We start from the raw sequence: 17,145 nt of genomic DNA, 5'->3' as shown, positions 1-17,145 counted from the left end.
TTTATATATAAAACATATAAAATGTAAACAAACGCATATAAAAATATGTATAAGAACTAAAAATTAATAGATCATTCTTTTTATGTAGTTATCTAGAGGGAGAAAAGTTATGATGCTAAATCTTAACAAAATGCAAAATTATGGACAGTGTATTTTTATTTTAAAGTGTCACTTCTGAATTTCAGATTCTTACAGACTGACCAATAAAGGCAAATATTCTGTTAAAAATGTACTTCATTTGTTCTGCACTCTCCTGACTATTCTGAGAATGTGACAAGGCTTATGAAGAAGGAAAAAACCTAAAAATGTATTATCATTAAAGGCAATTAGTTTATATAAGTAGTAGCATTTTCAGCTAAGTCTCTGTGTGTGGTTTTAGCCTTCAAACAGCTGGAAACAGTGTACAGAGAGTTTTGCTGTGTTTTGGAGTAGAGATTGTTAACTACTCTGTATGGTGAGAGGTTTGTTCTGTGGGTTTTTTAGTTTTCTTTTTCTTTTTTTTTTTTTTTTTTTTTTTTTTTGTGAGTGTTCTTTTGGGAACTGAATGAATAAATGTGTCTGTTTAATAGCTCTGATCAATGCAGAGGTGTACATAGAGTACATTAGCATTATCTTTTCCGGTTGATGTGAAATCTCTACTTTGAAGGTGCATTGAATTTTAATGCCTTTGTAGTAACAACATGTTTTAGCAAATTTCTTCTTTTTGTTGCTCCTGATAACACCACTGATTTCAGTACATTGATTGTTGTTTTGTTTGTGGTCGACTTCTGGAAGGAATCAGATTAGTAATGTTGTCTTTGGTAGTAACAGTGGGGATGAATAACCCCCAGTTTCTTCTAAACTATGTACAAGTAACAGCAAAGCTCAAGACAGAACCATATAGGGGACGAGAATAATTTTTTTTAATATCCACGTATTTACCAGCACTAAGATACATGTATCTGCAGAGACTGGCCAGGATTTAATGTGGGGTCACAGAAGAGAAGGCATGCTGGGTTTTGAGGTCTTATAATGTCTACTGGGTTGTTCTTGGTTGGTGACAATGATGCTCTTTGCAAATTGAATATGAATTTGATCTTTCTCATCTTTCCTTCTTGAGTCTTTCCCTCCTGACTCACCTCTGAGTCATTAGGCAATAAGGCAACTCTCAGCCTTTTGTCTCCTTTCCTGGGTGTAGGCTGTGCTTTTGTCTTGAAATGTTCCTCTTTCTTCTATCCTGGATGCCCTGAGACGCTTCATGTGCATGTGCTGGGATCTTTGTGCCATAAAAATCTTTATGCTTTTCACCCTTGATGTTCTTCTCTACCATTTTTTTTTTTGTCTTTTCTTCTGGACCTTTCACACACACATATTTTCATTCTGGAACCTCAGTCCCGTGGTCTAAGAGATCCAGGAGTTTCCTTCTGTTCTGATCCAATAGATCAGTAGATTGCTGCTGTTCCTGTTTGTAGGTCCAGGCAGCAGTGAAGCTGGACATGTATGTTCTCAATACACGAACATGCAAATACGGCACACATGGGGGACTGGGCAGGTTAATACGGATGTAACTGGAGACAGAGAGTAAAAAAAAAAATTTAAATCTAAACCAAATGTGATTTTGTGGGTACAATATTTATTTGCCGGGGTAGATTAGTTCTCCTTGATTTTTGGTATTAATATTTCATTTTAAGTGCTAGTTTAAAATTGGACAACTTCTTAAACATAGGAGTAAATGTGTTTTTTAAATAATAGAGTGATGTATTGAGCACCCAAAAAAAGCATAGATGAACAAAAACATGCTTATGTGATAGGCAATTGCAATTCCAGAGAAAGCCCATGGAGGCATTAAATCTTCCCAGAATCAGCCAAAAGGGGCCAGTAAACTGCTGGGCACTACCAGGGAGGGTGCTGAGCACATGGCAAAGCATGTTTCTGCAACTACAAGGGCTCTTAGTGCACCCGTGTCCTGAATGTACTGTGGGAAGTTCTGGTCTCTGCAACACAGGAAGAATGTAGTGGGATGAGGAAAATTGCAGGGAATGGCAACTCAGCGGTTAAAGGAATAGAACAGCTATTCTGAGAGAGCTATTTTTAAAAGGTCGTATCTCTTGAATGAGGAGGCAAAGGCTGGAGTGGAATATGACAGACCTTGTTATTCTTCAAATCCCTGGCAGTAGAACCAAGGAGCTTTTAATAAGACTGATAGGAAGTAAGCCTAAAAGAGATGAGAAAAATCTTTTTCTTCTAATAGCAGATAAAATCTTCAACTGCCATTAGCTCTGTCTGCTGCTGTGCTTTGCATTTGAAGGACAAACCTAATAAAAATGTAAACTGTGTTTCAAACAAGAGTCCCACACAGGCAAATAAACAAAAGGGTAAAGGGGTAGGAAAGGATGAACTTCTCACTGGACTTAGCATGGGATAGCGTCAGAATCCATCTTTGTGGAAGAAAATGAAAATCAGCATCTCAGGAGATTAGTTCACACTGTGCACAAATCACTGTGTTTTTTTGAGGAGAAAGACCCATTATGACAAACTGCACAACAGCAGTTGTGAAATCAAAGCAATTCACATTGCAGATACATGAATGGGCAGAAATTGAACCCCTGTAAGTGTGTTGATCCTGAATTTATCATCTGAACTTAGTGAACTCACATTACATCTGTTTTCGTTTCCATCTGTTTGTCCCCCAGTGTTACTGAAAAGAGAGACTACATTATCAAATATCGCTGAAATTATAAAACCATGTGTTAAGTAAAACTTGAAGGGGTAATCTAGAGGAATAGAAAAACATGGCACATTTTTCACATAACAATCATATATCCTTATGGATTCAGTCTTTTTCTCCTGAATATATGTGGGGAATATTTGCCAGCTAATGTATTGGATTGTTTTTTCTTCTGCTTGTTTTTGATTACAAGGCAATATTATTTTCCCCTTCTGTTTGATTCAATCAGAGATAAGAATGGAAATCCATTAATGAAATGCTTGGAGAGTATTAAGCCTGCAGAGATGGCATGTACTTATGTGCCAGACCAACTGAAAAGATTCCTACATCCAGGAGTGCCTTCAGGATGTAGTCTTCATGGTGCTACCATATCCTCTGCTTCCAGACATAAGAGGAAAGAAGCACCTAAATCAGGAAGCTAAAACACAGGGCTGAAGTTATTCTCCCAGATATAATACAGAAGCCCAGAAAATCCTTGTGATTCCCATGGAAACACTGACTGCTGTGCAATGTGTTCTGCCTCTGCAGAGTTACAGGGCTTTTCAATAGTCAGTCTAGCGCTGGTCAAAGTGACATTATACTGCATAAATACAGTAGGTGTATGATCTTAGTATCTCTGCCATGCCTTCCTAAGTAGTTGTTATTTCTCTATGAATTTGTGTAATTCAATTCCATTGATGAGTGCTAATTTAAGGAATTAGCATTTTCTTAGTTTCAGGAAAATAATTTGAGGTCAGAACATGACCCATCTTTACAGTATAAGGAGAATAAGGCAGCAAAAAGGGCTCCTGGATTTTCTGGCACTCTCTATTTGAAAGGTTGCAGTCACATGGCAGAGGCCCTTTTGGGGGCCTGGTTTTCTCACCTAGACACAGTTTGCAAAAGTCTAAGTGACAGCCATTGTTTTCCTCCAATTCTTGTGGCTTGACAGTTGTTTATTGCTTCTGTAAATCCTGGGAAACTGTCTCACTTTTTTTTTTTACCTGTGACCAAAAAAGCAAGGTGGCAGTGTCAGGTGCTCTGCTGTTGAAATGGGGAAAGACAGACTTGTTTTTGGTTTTGCTCACTCTTCTTGGATTAGGTAAAGTTTTTGAAGTTTCTTTAAAATTGACTTTGTCTAAAATGAGAAGAGAACCAGGCCTTCAATAAGCAAAACCATAGAATACGTGCAGCATTAGTTAAAAAAAAAAAAAAAGAGTAGATGCAGAATAACTGTTGGTTTTTTTTCTGCTGTGTGTTCCTTGTGTTGCTCTTGCTGATGTGAATGCCCTTGAAGGTTCTGTATTTTATTTGTAACAGCATTATGCAGATTACTCAAGGAACAGCTATGGCAAGAAGAATATAGGGTAATATACAGTACTGTCAGGTAAAAATCCTAATAGTCTCTATAAAAATTTTTCTAGGATGTCCCCTGAGTTCAATACAAAGAGATTTTTGTTTTTCAGTGTCTGGATTAATGAGCATGGAATAGAATAGTAGCAGAACTAAGCAGATATCTTGTTCCCTGTCAACAGTTAAAGTTTTTCTGTCTGAGCTAAAGTATTTACTCCATGTAATCCTTCATGGATCAAACTGCAGTGATATCAATTGCAATATTTTACTGGAAAAAAAGTGAGCTCTGTGGGTTCTTTTTTTTTTTTTTTTTTCCCCTATGGTCACATACACTTTTGCAAAGCATATTTATTTCTGTTCCTTGTCTGAGTTTTACAAATTTGTTTCAGCAAAGCAGTTAGACAAGCAGTAAGGCTGCTTTCAAGAAGGTCTTTCAAGAATTCCATTCTAGCTAATGCATCTTAGAAGTATCTCATTCAGCATCCTGAATGGGTGGGCAACAGTGTACAAGAGTAAAAAAAAAGGGAGTTGCTGTGAAAATAGTTTGAACTGTCAATTTAGGCTCTGGTATCTTAGTATTGTCATTAGGAAACTCTTCCTTATACCTAAGATCTAGGAGTCATTAGAATTGCATAATGAACAGCTGCTTTATGTGGAAACATCAGCTTTATACTGGCTTTAAAACTATTGAAGCTTTACTTCCACAAGAAAATAAAAAAAATTAATCTGTCAGCTTTGCTGCACAAAAATTTCTATTTCTTTGACACCAGAACATTCTTTGGAGTCTTGTGTTAAGGCAGCGATGTGGAGCTTAGCTGGTAATGTGGGTCACGACTTGAAGCAGTGCTACAAAGACCCACTCAATGTATTTTTCTCTCTTATTAGGAAAATTGCTGCTTATGATGAAGAAATTCAACATCTCTATGAGGAAATGGAACAGCAAATCAAAAAGGAGAAAGAGCAGTTTCTCTTGAAAGTGAGTGTCTCTGTTACAGTGACCATGGATTCTGCTCTCCCTTTCAGTGGTTTTAAACTTGTTCTGGGTGTGAAATTAAAGCCCATAAAATGTGTTTCACAACAGAGGAAGAAAAATATCTTTTACCTCACAGCTGCTTTTGTGCTGCATCTTCAAACTTTCAGTCTCTGCAGTTTCAAGCTAAGAGACTTGTTGGATGAAGGAGCTGTGATGTCCTGTGCTCAGTGGCTGGCATACAGCACAGCTGGCATTCTTTTGAAAGTCAGTTAAACTACAAACTTTGTATTATTGGTGCTACTCCAGGAAAACTGTATTGCTGCTACAATCAGGAAAAACAGTCTGTGAGGGTGCTCAGAGCAGCACCAATCCTATTGACTTCTGCAGTCTCTGCTTTTTGGGAGGGGATAACAACAAGAGATTAATCAAGTGATGACAGTAATTTGTGGAATAACCGCGGGTTATTTGCAAAATAAACATGGGACAGAATCTTTTGTCAGTGCCTTGGTGCTTCCAGAATACCTAAAGGTGAATTCCCTTTTCTTGGAAAGTCATCTTTAAATCTCCTCTACCGTGTCTGTAGTCTTTTCTTTGGATTTTTCTGTCTTGCTTTTTCTTGTGAAACAAGGAAACTAACAGGAACTTCCAGCATGGTCCAGGAAAGAGTCATCTTAGAGTCATGTACGTGGAAAGGTGACACCTTACTTTAACTAGATCAGGATGCTCCAGGTTGCTCCAGTAACTTGGCCCCTTAATTTTTGAGTATTAAAATATTGGAGGTTGAACTGGTGCTCTGGGTGGCCTGGGACAGGCAGTCATGAGCTACCAGCTCATCCTTTTCTGTTGTCTTGGCATCAGTCATACAAATGAAACAAATACAGGGTTTCAGCAGTATGTGATAGAAATGTTGCCAAATCATGGTTATTGCCTCCATTCTCAATCAAGTCTATATAAATATAACTAGACAACATAATCAAATATATCTAAAGCTTCCTTTTGTGATGCAAATATATCAAGTGTTTTTTCTTTCCTGCCAACCAAAACAAAAGAAAAAGATAAAAAGAAAAAAAAAGTGCCTTTATCATCTAAGGAATCATTATTTTCACTTGCCTTACAGGGTAGTGAACCTGACTCAAATTTTCAAGTTTTTTCCACTCCAAGCTGAGAGCAGTTTTTAGTGGTGCATGAGATAAAACCTTTAATTAAAGTTTGTATGTCAGCAGAAGAATAAAAAGTATTTGCAACTTTGCCTGACAGCACTTTGTGGAAAAAATAGTTTATGTGCTCTTAATAGTCCCAACTAAAGTAGTACTGAAAACCCCCAAACAACAAAGACTTTTCCATAAGCAATGATTGTTGGATCTCCTAATTAGTTGTTTATTTGAGGTTAAGCCATTTCTTTCAGGCTTTTTCATGAAAGCTTCCCACTCAAGCTATTTACAGTTTAGTCAGCAGTCACACTAAGGGCTGCCAGACACTCATGAAGTATTGTTTCTTTGCATGACTAATTTGAGATCTGGGGAGATCTGACTGTTAAATTCTTCCTCTAATGCAAAGTCTTACAAAGACTTTACAGCCTGGAGAGATGCATTGATGCCATATAAAGGGGAAATTATTGTGGCTTGAATGAAGAGCAGCTCTTGAAGAATAGGTTCAAAGAAATTGTTAAGATGCAAATAAGTACAAAGTGTAGCTATTTACAATACTTAATACCCTGCTGACTGAATGTTGCACAAAAGGGGCAGTTAGTCTATTTTTTCACTTGCATATATATTCTTCCCCAGAAAGAGCCAGTTATCATGCATTTGATTACCCCATTACATGTACTGCTTAAGGGAAAACACTTGTAACAACCCTGCTGTCTTGAGGGAATTTTTATTTTTATTTAGAGGCATTTTCTTGGGGACCTTAGAGAGTTGAAGCCTGATTTTGGAGAAACAGGACAGATTCTCAACTGATACCAGCTGCTGGAACCTGATTTTACTGAGGAGAGGGCTGACAATTTTTCTCAGCTGAGGAGTGTTAGAAGGAGTAGTCCTAAATGTGGCTGGGAGTTCCCAGTGACTTCAGAATACATAGACAGTGGACAGGTTAATATAATTGCTAAGTGAAAGGCAGAGCCTGAAGCCCCAGTGGCTTGTTTATAGAGTGGAACATCTGTGAAAAATTGTTGTTAGTGACAGATTTGAAGCGTGGCAGTTGTTGTTTCTTTCACATCAGCCTGAGTTACTGTGGCTGGAAATGAGAGGATACATTCTGGTTGCCTTGATTTAGACTGGCTGGGCTCCTCAGCCTCCTGCCTGAGGTATCTGTCCCCACTTTCTAGACTCGATATATCCTCGTGGGCAATCAGCACATTCTGTAGCAACCATAGTCATGGAAGCTGCTGGACTACAGCAGTTTAGAGATTGATGATTGATACCACCCCTAAACTGAGTACTACCTGTGCCTTGTTATATTAACTGGAAAGCTTTATCCCTGATTCGTTATTTCTCCTCCCGTGATGCAATTGTGCTGTTCTGTTAATCCATTTCTTCTTGGAATTTTACAGGACACAGAGAGGTTTCAGTCCCAAAGTCAGGAGCTGGAGTGCAAGCTGCTGTCAAAAGAACAAGAACTGGAACAGTTGGTTCAAAAACAGAAAAGGGTACTAACTTATATCCTTTGGAGTTTAAAAATAGATAGCTCTTATTTGCTCATATGATTTTCTTTAGATACTATTTTCGGTCCCGAAACCGCAAGGTGGTGTGATGTGATTCTGCCAAATTGTGACCCTCTGTTGTTCTTGTGTCATGTGCTTAGGAAAATTTTATCCTCTATTTCTAAAGTAATTTTCCTTTTATGTGGTAAAATGAAAAAAAAATGCTTTTCATATTCTCCCCAGGTAGTAGGTTAATTTTTATGAAAATGTAGCAAAATTCCACTGCCTTCAGTGTTCTAGGAACTGGATTAACAGTTAAGCAGAGAGCTTAAGAGCAGAGAACAATGATTTGGCTCTTCTAGTGCACACCTCTGCTCAAAGCCTGTACCAGCCACTCATTTACTTGTTTTCTACTGATTCAGCACTATGAACTTGAAATGTTCCCTCCTGAACAACTTGCTCCTGATATAGCCCTGTGATAACAGTTTTATAGCAGTGCATGTTTCCCTTGCATTGGTAACAGCTTGTCAAGTTCCCATATTAAAACCTGATGTGTTTTACTTCTAAAATGCATTGCCTGCTCGGGGGAGCAGAGAACTTGCTGTAAAGTGGCTCCAAGGTCATTGCAGGAAAGACTAGCAATAGGGAAAGGAGGTAGCACTGGAATTTAAAGGACTGAAATGGAATGCTGTAAATGCTATTCCCTCTGTAGAATATGTGGACAAAAAGAAGAATATTTTTCACAATAAGAAGCATCTGCAGTGGCAACAAACTTCCTGGGGAAGTGGTGGATTCCCCAACACTGGAAAGTAAAGATTTAGCTGGATGGGATGCTGGGTTATCTCGGCTAAACTGTGTTTTTGCCGAAAAAGTTTGGAACAAATGAACCTTGAGTTCCCCCTTCCAACCTGGTGCACTGTGATTTTGTGAAGTTTAGTTGATAAAGATACAGGACTGAACTAAAAGTCTATCCCATAGTTGACATCAACTGCCTGATGTTAATTACCCTTGTCCAGTACCATTGTGAATCAGAATGTATGTGGTTTTATGCAGGCACTTTACCACATTGCAGCACTATAGAGGAATAATTTATACTTTGAAGATGTCTTTGAGAGCACACATATCAAGTACTTTTAGTTTAGTCTGAAACTAACTGCAGAAGTATAAGAAATTACTTATTCTAATTTTGTAATTATTATATTTAGTATTTTTCTTTGTTTGTTTTTGCTTTAAGCTCTGTTTAAAATTTGGTTGTCAACAGTGATTCTGTAAAAAACTCTTCTTGTGTTTTTTTCAAGTATATGTTTTCTAAATTTGCTATAAACCCACAGAAGTTATTCAAAGGGTTTCACTCAATTTTAAGCCTGGTATAATCGATCAATATAGGCAACAATACCAGGAAGTCTTATCTTATGATTGTTGTCTACATTGCCATTGTCTACTATTGCCTATCTTGGAGAACATAAAACAATGTCTGAGCTATTTTTATTAGTATTATTTTTTATATGACTTTATATTTTCCATTTCTATTCACTACATTGCTTATTATTAATAGTATTTACCATGAGGTTTTTTTATTTGTAATTTTTAGCATTACCATTTCCCCTCTCCATTATGAATTTGCATGAATCACAACAAGTGTGCTTTTGAAAGACAGGATCTTTCTTCATACATAGATTAAACTATCCCATTTTGGTTTTATGGAAAGGAATCTGTGCTGGATGAATGGAATTCACTATTTCTAATGATGAGATGAGTGACATAATTTCATTCAGATGATTGATAGCAGCTGAAACTTTTGTCATTCAACCAGCTGGTTTGCTCATTGTTAATCTGATATGCAGTATTGGATGTTTTTTTTCTGGTATACCAACCTAGCCTATTTATTTGAATGCTTTACACAGTGTAGTTAGAGGCAGTGTTTTTTACATATATTTTTCTGATTTCTATGATCTTCTCTGAAAGTGACTCTTGTCTTTACTCAGATCTGTTTTTACAGTACTATGCCCCCACTTATCTTCTGGTATTGCTTTTCATTCACTGAGATACCCATGTGTGGTGTCTAATGTTTGCCTTATCCAGGGATCTCTTTCACTTTTGCCTCCTCCTCTGGCATGGAAATATGCTCTCTTCTTGCAGACAGTAAAGGTTTCTTGATTTAATTATGCTTCTATGCTTGGTTGTATGAGAGAATCACTTGGGAGCAACACAAATGCTTTTATCCAAACTTCATTAATAAGTATTTTTTATTTTAAAATTTAAAATACAATGTAATTATTCCTGTGTTGGAAAGAATTAACAAAAATGTGAAAGGGAGCTTTCAAACCAGATGAGCTCAGTGTTGTTTCCTCTGGCATAGCCAGAGGGATTCTCCCTTATGAGGGTTGTCTGGCTGGCATTGTTCCTTAAGGGATGTGAGTTGGAACATCTCAGGAGGAGGTAGAGAATATCCAGCATAACCTCTAGGGCACAGATTTTTGTGTGAGGGGAAGAAAGAAGGCGTGGATCAGTGCAGGGGAGTTACTGGATTTCTCATATAAAATGCTGGGTTCTGTGCTGATGATAGCTGCTGAAGAGCATGATCTTGGAATTGGGAATGAGATGCATAAAAACATGGATCAGTAGCATTCAAATGCTTATAACTGTCTTATGGCACTGTATAAGTGTTTCATCTTTCACATGATACTGAAATAAATAGGGAGAAAAAATATAAAAACTACAGAAAGGATGCTGAGCTAAGAACAAGGGATTACATAGAGAGTGCTCCATGTGTGTGTCTTTCGGGGACACCAATAAATGTCTTCAGCAACAGCTCATTTGCATTGGATAATCCCAGTTTTATTCAACTTTAACTTGGTTTTCCTCTCATCTTTGTAAAAAAAAGAGAATATGCACCATCAAATACCATGTCTGTGTTTGACCTGTGGAAATGGGTTACTTCTCTCTGCTACTTAGATTTTCTTAAATGTGTCTATGGGCCATGAGTTTTTCCCCCATCAGTTTCCATCTACCAAATGAACATAGGAGCCCATTTGCAGCTCCAATAAGCAGCTACAATCTATAGGGTCAATGCCATTCTATTATACCAGCCGAGCATTTCCCTAATGAGTTGTTTCTCTGCATTGGGAGGTGTTTAGATGAATGCTTTAAAGGTAGTGTTTGGCATTTCTCAAAGGATTGTATGGGTACAGTGGAAAAAGGGAGCTTTCTATTGCTGTGAAACAATCCTTTCTCCTGTTTTTGTGTTCTGGAGTTTAGACATTGTTATTATGTTTCTGACAAGAGTGGGCACCAGGATTTATAGCAAGTATTTCTAACATCAGCATAGATGATTCTGGGAGTTGATGTTGGCTACCATTGCATTTCCAGAACAGTCTCTGTGTAAGTTTTCAGACAGCCATACTATTCTCTAAGTGGGGTTTCTGTCTGTAGTTTGTTGCTCCTAATATTTTTGGAAGTTCATCTTTGTGTGCTCACTTTTTGCTTCTCCCAAAGCCACTTCTCTGGATGAGTCTAGTCTTAAATACCTGAAGCAGCTGGTCTTTTACTCAGAATGGATGACTTCATTCTGTTGAGGAGTGGAAGCAATATTCAGGAACTGGCATAATCTATCCATGTAAACCAACCTTGTTCAGCAGGAATCTGATGCCCAGCCAGTGTTCCATGTGAAATGTGAGCCTGCTGAGGCTACAGTTCAGCAAATACATTAAGCTGCTTCTGCTAAGTGCTCCCACTTGTTCCTGACTCCTCACAGTCCAGGCTAGAAAGCATTTTCTGCTTTTATTTTTAACCTGGGCCTTGTTCAAAACCAAAACTACAACAGCAGTGTTCTAGGGTGGAAACTGGCTGGAAGAGCTGGGTTAGGACAGATTTTGTTGGGTGAGCTCTGCTTGTTGGGATGGGCAAGATGAGAGTTCTAATACTGTTATGTCTCAGATCCAGAAGATTGCAATGGTATCATTGTAATGATCCCAGTATGTTTTACATCCCTTAAAATGAATACCCCCCCAACACCCCCCTCCCCCCAAAAAAAAGTCAAAATAAAACTTTTATATTTTAGGGTCAGCAATGCCTTCTCTAATACAAAGTTTTGCTCTGTTGTCTAAATTTGCTCAGTTAGCCAGGGAGAAGCAGGTAGAACTTCTTTACTTACCAGAAAACACTGTCATCTGCTGTTACTTGTTTTACAGGGAAGTTGTATCTTTCTGTTGATGCACATTGGAGAGGAAATATAAAAATGAATAAAAAAGCTCTAATTCACACCTCTTGGCAGATCTGTCTGAGGTGGCAGAAAGGTCACTGCTTGTTCATATTGCTGGGAATGGGAAGGTTTATCAGCTATCAGATTTAAATCTAACAGTTTCTTAGGTAGAACTCTGAATTGGTCTGTGTAGGCCTGGTCCTTGTGGAAAATCGTCTGAAATAGCTGTTGTGAATATCAGCTTAATATCAGCTGCTAATCTGCTCTGTAGCAGCTTTTTATGGTTTGTACTGGTTTTTGAACTGGATAAAATTCAGTCATAGAATGGAATGGCTTTGTTTTTGTGTAACATAATGATGTCTGTACAAAGAGCAGTGGAAGAGCACCATATATGTTTTGTTCATTTTTTTGGCTTTGATAGAAACAGCTCCCTGCTCAGCTAACATCTGAGGCCCAAACTGAAAGCCTCAGGACCAAGATACTTAAGTCAGTTGTCATGCTTTCTGTTCTCTTTTCTTCTCCCACCCAGTTAGAGCTTCAGTGCACACAGCTTCTCAGTGGCAAAGAAGAAACCAAAGTGGAGAACACCAAGCTGAAGCTGACTAACCAGGAACTGCTGAGAGACCTGGAGAGAACATCCCATGAACTAAGCCTGGCTCAACAGCAGCTACAGGTGCTGCAGGAGGAGGCATCAAGGCTCCATGAGGAGAAGGAAATGTAGGTGTCCAGCTGCAGCAGTCCTGGTGCACTTGCTTGGGGTGCCAGAGAGCCTCCTCAGTGTACCCAGTGCTGATTTAAGCTTAAGAAACCACCTGCAAAGCCAAGTGCAGTTCTAGTTGTTCTTCCACAAGTAATTCAACATGTTTTCTGTCGCTTATCTGGCTTCTATGGAATTTTTCGCTACATGTTCAAAATGTCAGTGTTCTCCCCACTGCCACTGGTTGAGGGTATTGGGAATTAAAAATCCATGTAAGGCCTTAATTTTGAAATACCAATGGAATTCCTTATGGAAATGCCTTACAGTTGTGGTACATAATCCTCCCCAAAGCTGAGTCTATCTGAAACTTGCTTCTGATAATGCACTCTGACTGTGATATACCTAGGATCTTCTTTTTTTTTCCTTCATCAAAAGTAAGCCTAGTAGGGCCAGCAAGATAAAACTTAGCTTATCCTAATTCCCACAAGGCCTTATTGCAATTCAGAACCATAATTTTGGGGTTTCCAGTTCAAATGAAGATTTCAGATTCTGACTCTAATTTATAAAACAAAACAACAACAAAAAAGCCACGAAAAACTATTTACAGTTCATATTCTGAGGGATAAAAATGACCTATGATAGACAGCTACCTGTATTGCTCTACCTTCTGCACAAAGCAGACTCACTACCCTGAAGCTGTAATTGTCAGAAATGTTCACTGAAGTCTATTTCAAAGAAAATGCTTGGGGGTCTGCAGAAGCCTCTCATTGCCAATGGAGAGCACATGAATGACAGATGGGCCTAGCCATTGCAGCAATGAACTATATAATTCAGAGCTGTTGCTGTTTGACACATTTCAGGATAGAGGAGAACATTAGTTCAAATATTCCATTCTTTTTCTCTTAAGCTTTGTGCCAAGCTCTACTTAGTTATTCCTTCTTTAATTTTTCTTGAGGGTATAAATAATGAACTTCATTGATAAATTAGTGTTAAAAAATGGCTACCATGATTAGGATTTTTAGGCTTGCACATTTGGTGTGTGTTTTAGAAGTAGATAGTAGAAATTCTCCTCTTCAAGGTGGTTTGTTTCCTCTTTGAGGCCTCTCTTTTCAGATCCAGAGCAAAGACTATGGAATGATCTGATTTAAAAGCTACAAAGGAAATCTGCCCAGTGGTCAGACTGCTGAATAATACTACTGCACTTACAAAGCACTTTGGATTCAGTAGTGGTTTGTGGAATTAGAGCTCAGCCCTTCTCAACTGCACCTGCAGGGTTGCTTTAAACATCTGTATCAGTCTGGTAAGACCTGAGCTGTTGAAGCAGGTGTAATGTTCATACAGTGCACAGGAACAACCAGAGGCTTCACTGAAAGGTAAAAAAACCCGTTTAAAGGCAGACACCAAATTGTATTAAATCAAAGTAATTGGTGTTAAAATGGCTGCAGAAGTGTCAGGAATTGCAGGGATTGTAGACGTGTGAGCCTGACATATGGTTCCTGCAGCAGGATAAGCTCTAATTTTGGATAAAATGTCACTTGTTTTCTAGTGGCCATGAGTGAGAAGTATTTCAGCAGTGTATCTTTTCTGAATACTCCAAGTGCCAGTATCAACATATATTAAGCTCTCTGGATGAGGAAATTAAAAAGCAGTATTTTTTAAAATAATAACCTCTACTCCTTCCTCTGCTAACTCCTACTGCATTGCTACTGTGGGCCTTGTACTGAGTAAACTTCTTTAAAATATTAACCATTCATGCATAATAGAATCTACAGTTTTGAAGAAGCTGAGGTCTCAAATGTAGATACCTCTAGGGGGAAGCGTTTTAGCAGTGTTCTTACCATGGTTAGAACAATTTTTTTTGTTTTGCTTTGTTTGCAGGGAGGTGTACCGGGTAACAGAAACCTTACAGAGAGAGAAGTCAGGACTTTTGAAACAGCTGGATTTTTTAAGGTAATGTAGATCTTCCATTCAAAAAGTTCTTACATAATTCTAAAGAGATCCATTAAAGGATGAAATTATGTTGGGTATGCAGTTAGTGTAGGTGTTAAGGTACTGACAGAGGGGTGCCACAGGGGCAACCTCAGTGCCAGAGAGAAGCCAGGGCTTCCCTGTGACAATGGACAGGGCACAGAGCACAGTGGAGCCCCACAGCCCTGGTGTGCTTCTGGGAAAGCCTCAGTAAGAAAGGGTGGAAAACAGCACAGCAGCTGGGAGAGAAGAGAGAAAAAAATGTGTGAGAAAGCCCCTCAGACACCAAGGTCAGCGAAGAAGGAGGGGTAGAAGGTGCTCCAGGCACTGCTGGGGCAGAGTCCCTTGTAGCCTGTGCAGAGTGCACACAAGAGCAGCTCCTGGCAGGAGCGGGGTTCCTGGAGAGGAGCCCATGCAGGGGCAGGTTTCTGGCAGGAATTGTGGTCCATGGGGGACCCATGCTGGAGCAGTCCATTCCTGAAGGATTATTCCCCATGGAAAGGATCTATGCTGGAGTTTGTGAAGGACTGTAACCTGTGTGAGGGAACTCACACTGGAGCAAGGAAACAGTGTAAGGAGGAAGGAGCTGCAGAGAGAAGCTGTTATGGACTGACCACCAACCCCACTATTCCCCATCCCCTTGTGCCACTCAGGATTGCTAAGGAGATAGAAGAGCTGGGGGTGTAGCAGTGAAGTTGAGCCTGAGAAGAAAGGGGATTGTGGAGAAGGTGATTTTAGTTTTGTCTCTATTTCTCATCATCCTACAACTGAGTCTGTTTTGTCTGTAATGGGCAGCTGGTAAGTAATCTTCTCGTCTTTATCTTGGCCCCAAGCTTTTCCATCTTATTCTCTCTTCCCTTGTGTTGAGGAAGGAGAGTGAGAGAGTGGCTGGGTGTACATCTGGCAGCCAGTCAAGGTTAACTGCCACAAGAATGACACAAAAGAAGTAAAAATGGTTACAAAAGACTTTTGTATGCTCTGTTCTTGCATAGAGTAGAGGGCAGCACATCTGGCAAATATGCTTTGTTTTGGCAATTCAGTAATCTCCTTTCCAAAAGTCAAATGTAAAACAGAACAGCACTGAACAGTTCTAAGCTTATTCTGAGGTAGAAGCCTGGCTGCAGAGCTCTGTTGCTTCTCAAGTGCTGGGAGTTGAGCCAAAATGAAGATTATTTCCCCAAAATATTTGTAAAATGGTACCAAAGTGTACTTGGCTACCATTCCTTTATTGATAGACTTCAAAGTTTGGAGCTGTATTCAGACAACTGTAGCTCTCCTTTGTGCAGCAATGGGCAGCAATGCTGGTTTTTGTTAGCTCAGTGGTCAGTCAGTGTGGGCTGTAGGTTGCACTTGCCTCTACACCTTCGTTGGCTGCATTTCCTTCAGGCCTCATTTTAAAGGTGCCTACAAGTTTTACAGGCTTGAGGAAAGGCTCTTATTTTGCAGTGTGTTGCCTGCTGCAAGTTTTGGGGCATAGATAAAAACATCTGGCAACAGAGATTTTTTCCTTTCACCCTGGCTGCTCAGTCTCTCTTGTGGCCAGGCCAGCAACAGATGGAGACAATAGGTGATGTACTAAGCAGGTGTGCTGTCAGATCTGATCAGAGCTTGCTGATTGCCTGGAGTGTCTGTTTCTTGACACTTTCTTTGTTTCTGCACAAAGCATGGGAGATGAATGTTTTCCTAGGGTGATTTTTCCATGGCAGCCACAGCTGCAGCCTTCAGAGGGGCATACCTGGCCTTCACAGCTGTCAGCAGATCAGCAAGAGATGGTGTGTGTGTCACCCTCTCCACTCTAAGAGGCCATGTTTACTGTGAAAATCATTAAACATTCTAATTTACAGTATGTGAAGGCATATTGGCCACAGCTGATTTCTATGTGTTAAGGCATTTGTTTAGATAAAATACAGAAATAGATCCCATCTGGCTTTAATCAGCATAGCCCTGCTGGAGAATCAATAGCCCAGACAAGGAACTGGCTGAAGTGAGAATATAAATAAAGGATGATGAAAGGTTTGCACTGCCAACTGTCCAGTGTGTCTGTTAGTGACGATTAGAAAAATCAGCAGTTCTAAATACTTGGCTTCAGTGTTTCTTTTGTTTGTGTTCTCTTTGCAGAGAGAGGAACAAACACCTCAAGGATGAACGTGACATATTTTTGCAGGTAACCAACTATCATTTTCAAACCCAGTGTTGAGCAGACACATACGAGAACAGCTTCAAAAGAAGGGGAACAGAAGGCTGTGCAGGAGATGGACTTCCACTCAAATCTTGCCCTGTTCTTAATTTGTATTATCTTTTTTTTTTCTCACTTGAAAATAAGATTTTTTTTCTTTAATTTCCTGAACAATTTTGAGAGCTACATGTTTAGAACAATAAAGTGGAAGCTGTCTGAAGGGAGATGATGTATTTTAGAAGAAATTAAGGATGAAATCAGGAGAAGATGAAATAACCTAAAAATTGAACAATCAAATTGTGTTAATTTACTCAGTCAAGAGTTGGTAAATATCCTGAAACTTTTATATATCAGTAGAATACCTGAGTCAGTACCTGAATACTCTTCAGACTGGGTAATAGCAGATCCTACTAACTTTTTAAGCAGCAGCAAAGAATGGACCCCAAGGAT

At 39.2% G+C, this 17,145-nt stretch overlaps 1 protein-coding gene across 3 annotated transcripts in view; it reads left to right on the top strand.

Annotated features, from left to right (window-relative positions):
- CRACR2A (calcium release activated channel regulator 2A) overlaps positions 1-17,145 on the top strand; it is a 51,485-nt gene that overhangs the window by 18,492 nt on the left and 15,848 nt on the right. For all 3 annotated transcript variants that reach the window (XM_056495592.1, XM_056495601.1, XM_056495610.1), the window contains 5 exons: positions 4,925-5,015; positions 7,564-7,659; positions 12,384-12,571; positions 14,430-14,501; positions 16,638-16,683. In XM_056495592.1, the coding sequence (XP_056351567.1) occupies positions 4,925-5,015; positions 7,564-7,659; positions 12,384-12,571; positions 14,430-14,501; positions 16,638-16,683 (493 nt within the window). The remainder of the gene's footprint in view (positions 1-4,924; positions 5,016-7,563; positions 7,660-12,383; positions 12,572-14,429; positions 14,502-16,637; positions 16,684-17,145) is intronic.

This window comes from Oenanthe melanoleuca, chromosome 1 (genome assembly GCF_029582105.1).
Source record: "Oenanthe melanoleuca isolate GR-GAL-2019-014 chromosome 1, OMel1.0, whole genome shotgun sequence".
NCBI classification, from domain to species: domain Eukaryota; kingdom Metazoa; phylum Chordata; class Aves; order Passeriformes; family Muscicapidae; genus Oenanthe; species Oenanthe melanoleuca.
The sequence above is the reverse complement of the archived record's forward strand: the minus strand, read 5'-3'. Positions and strand labels throughout refer to the sequence as shown.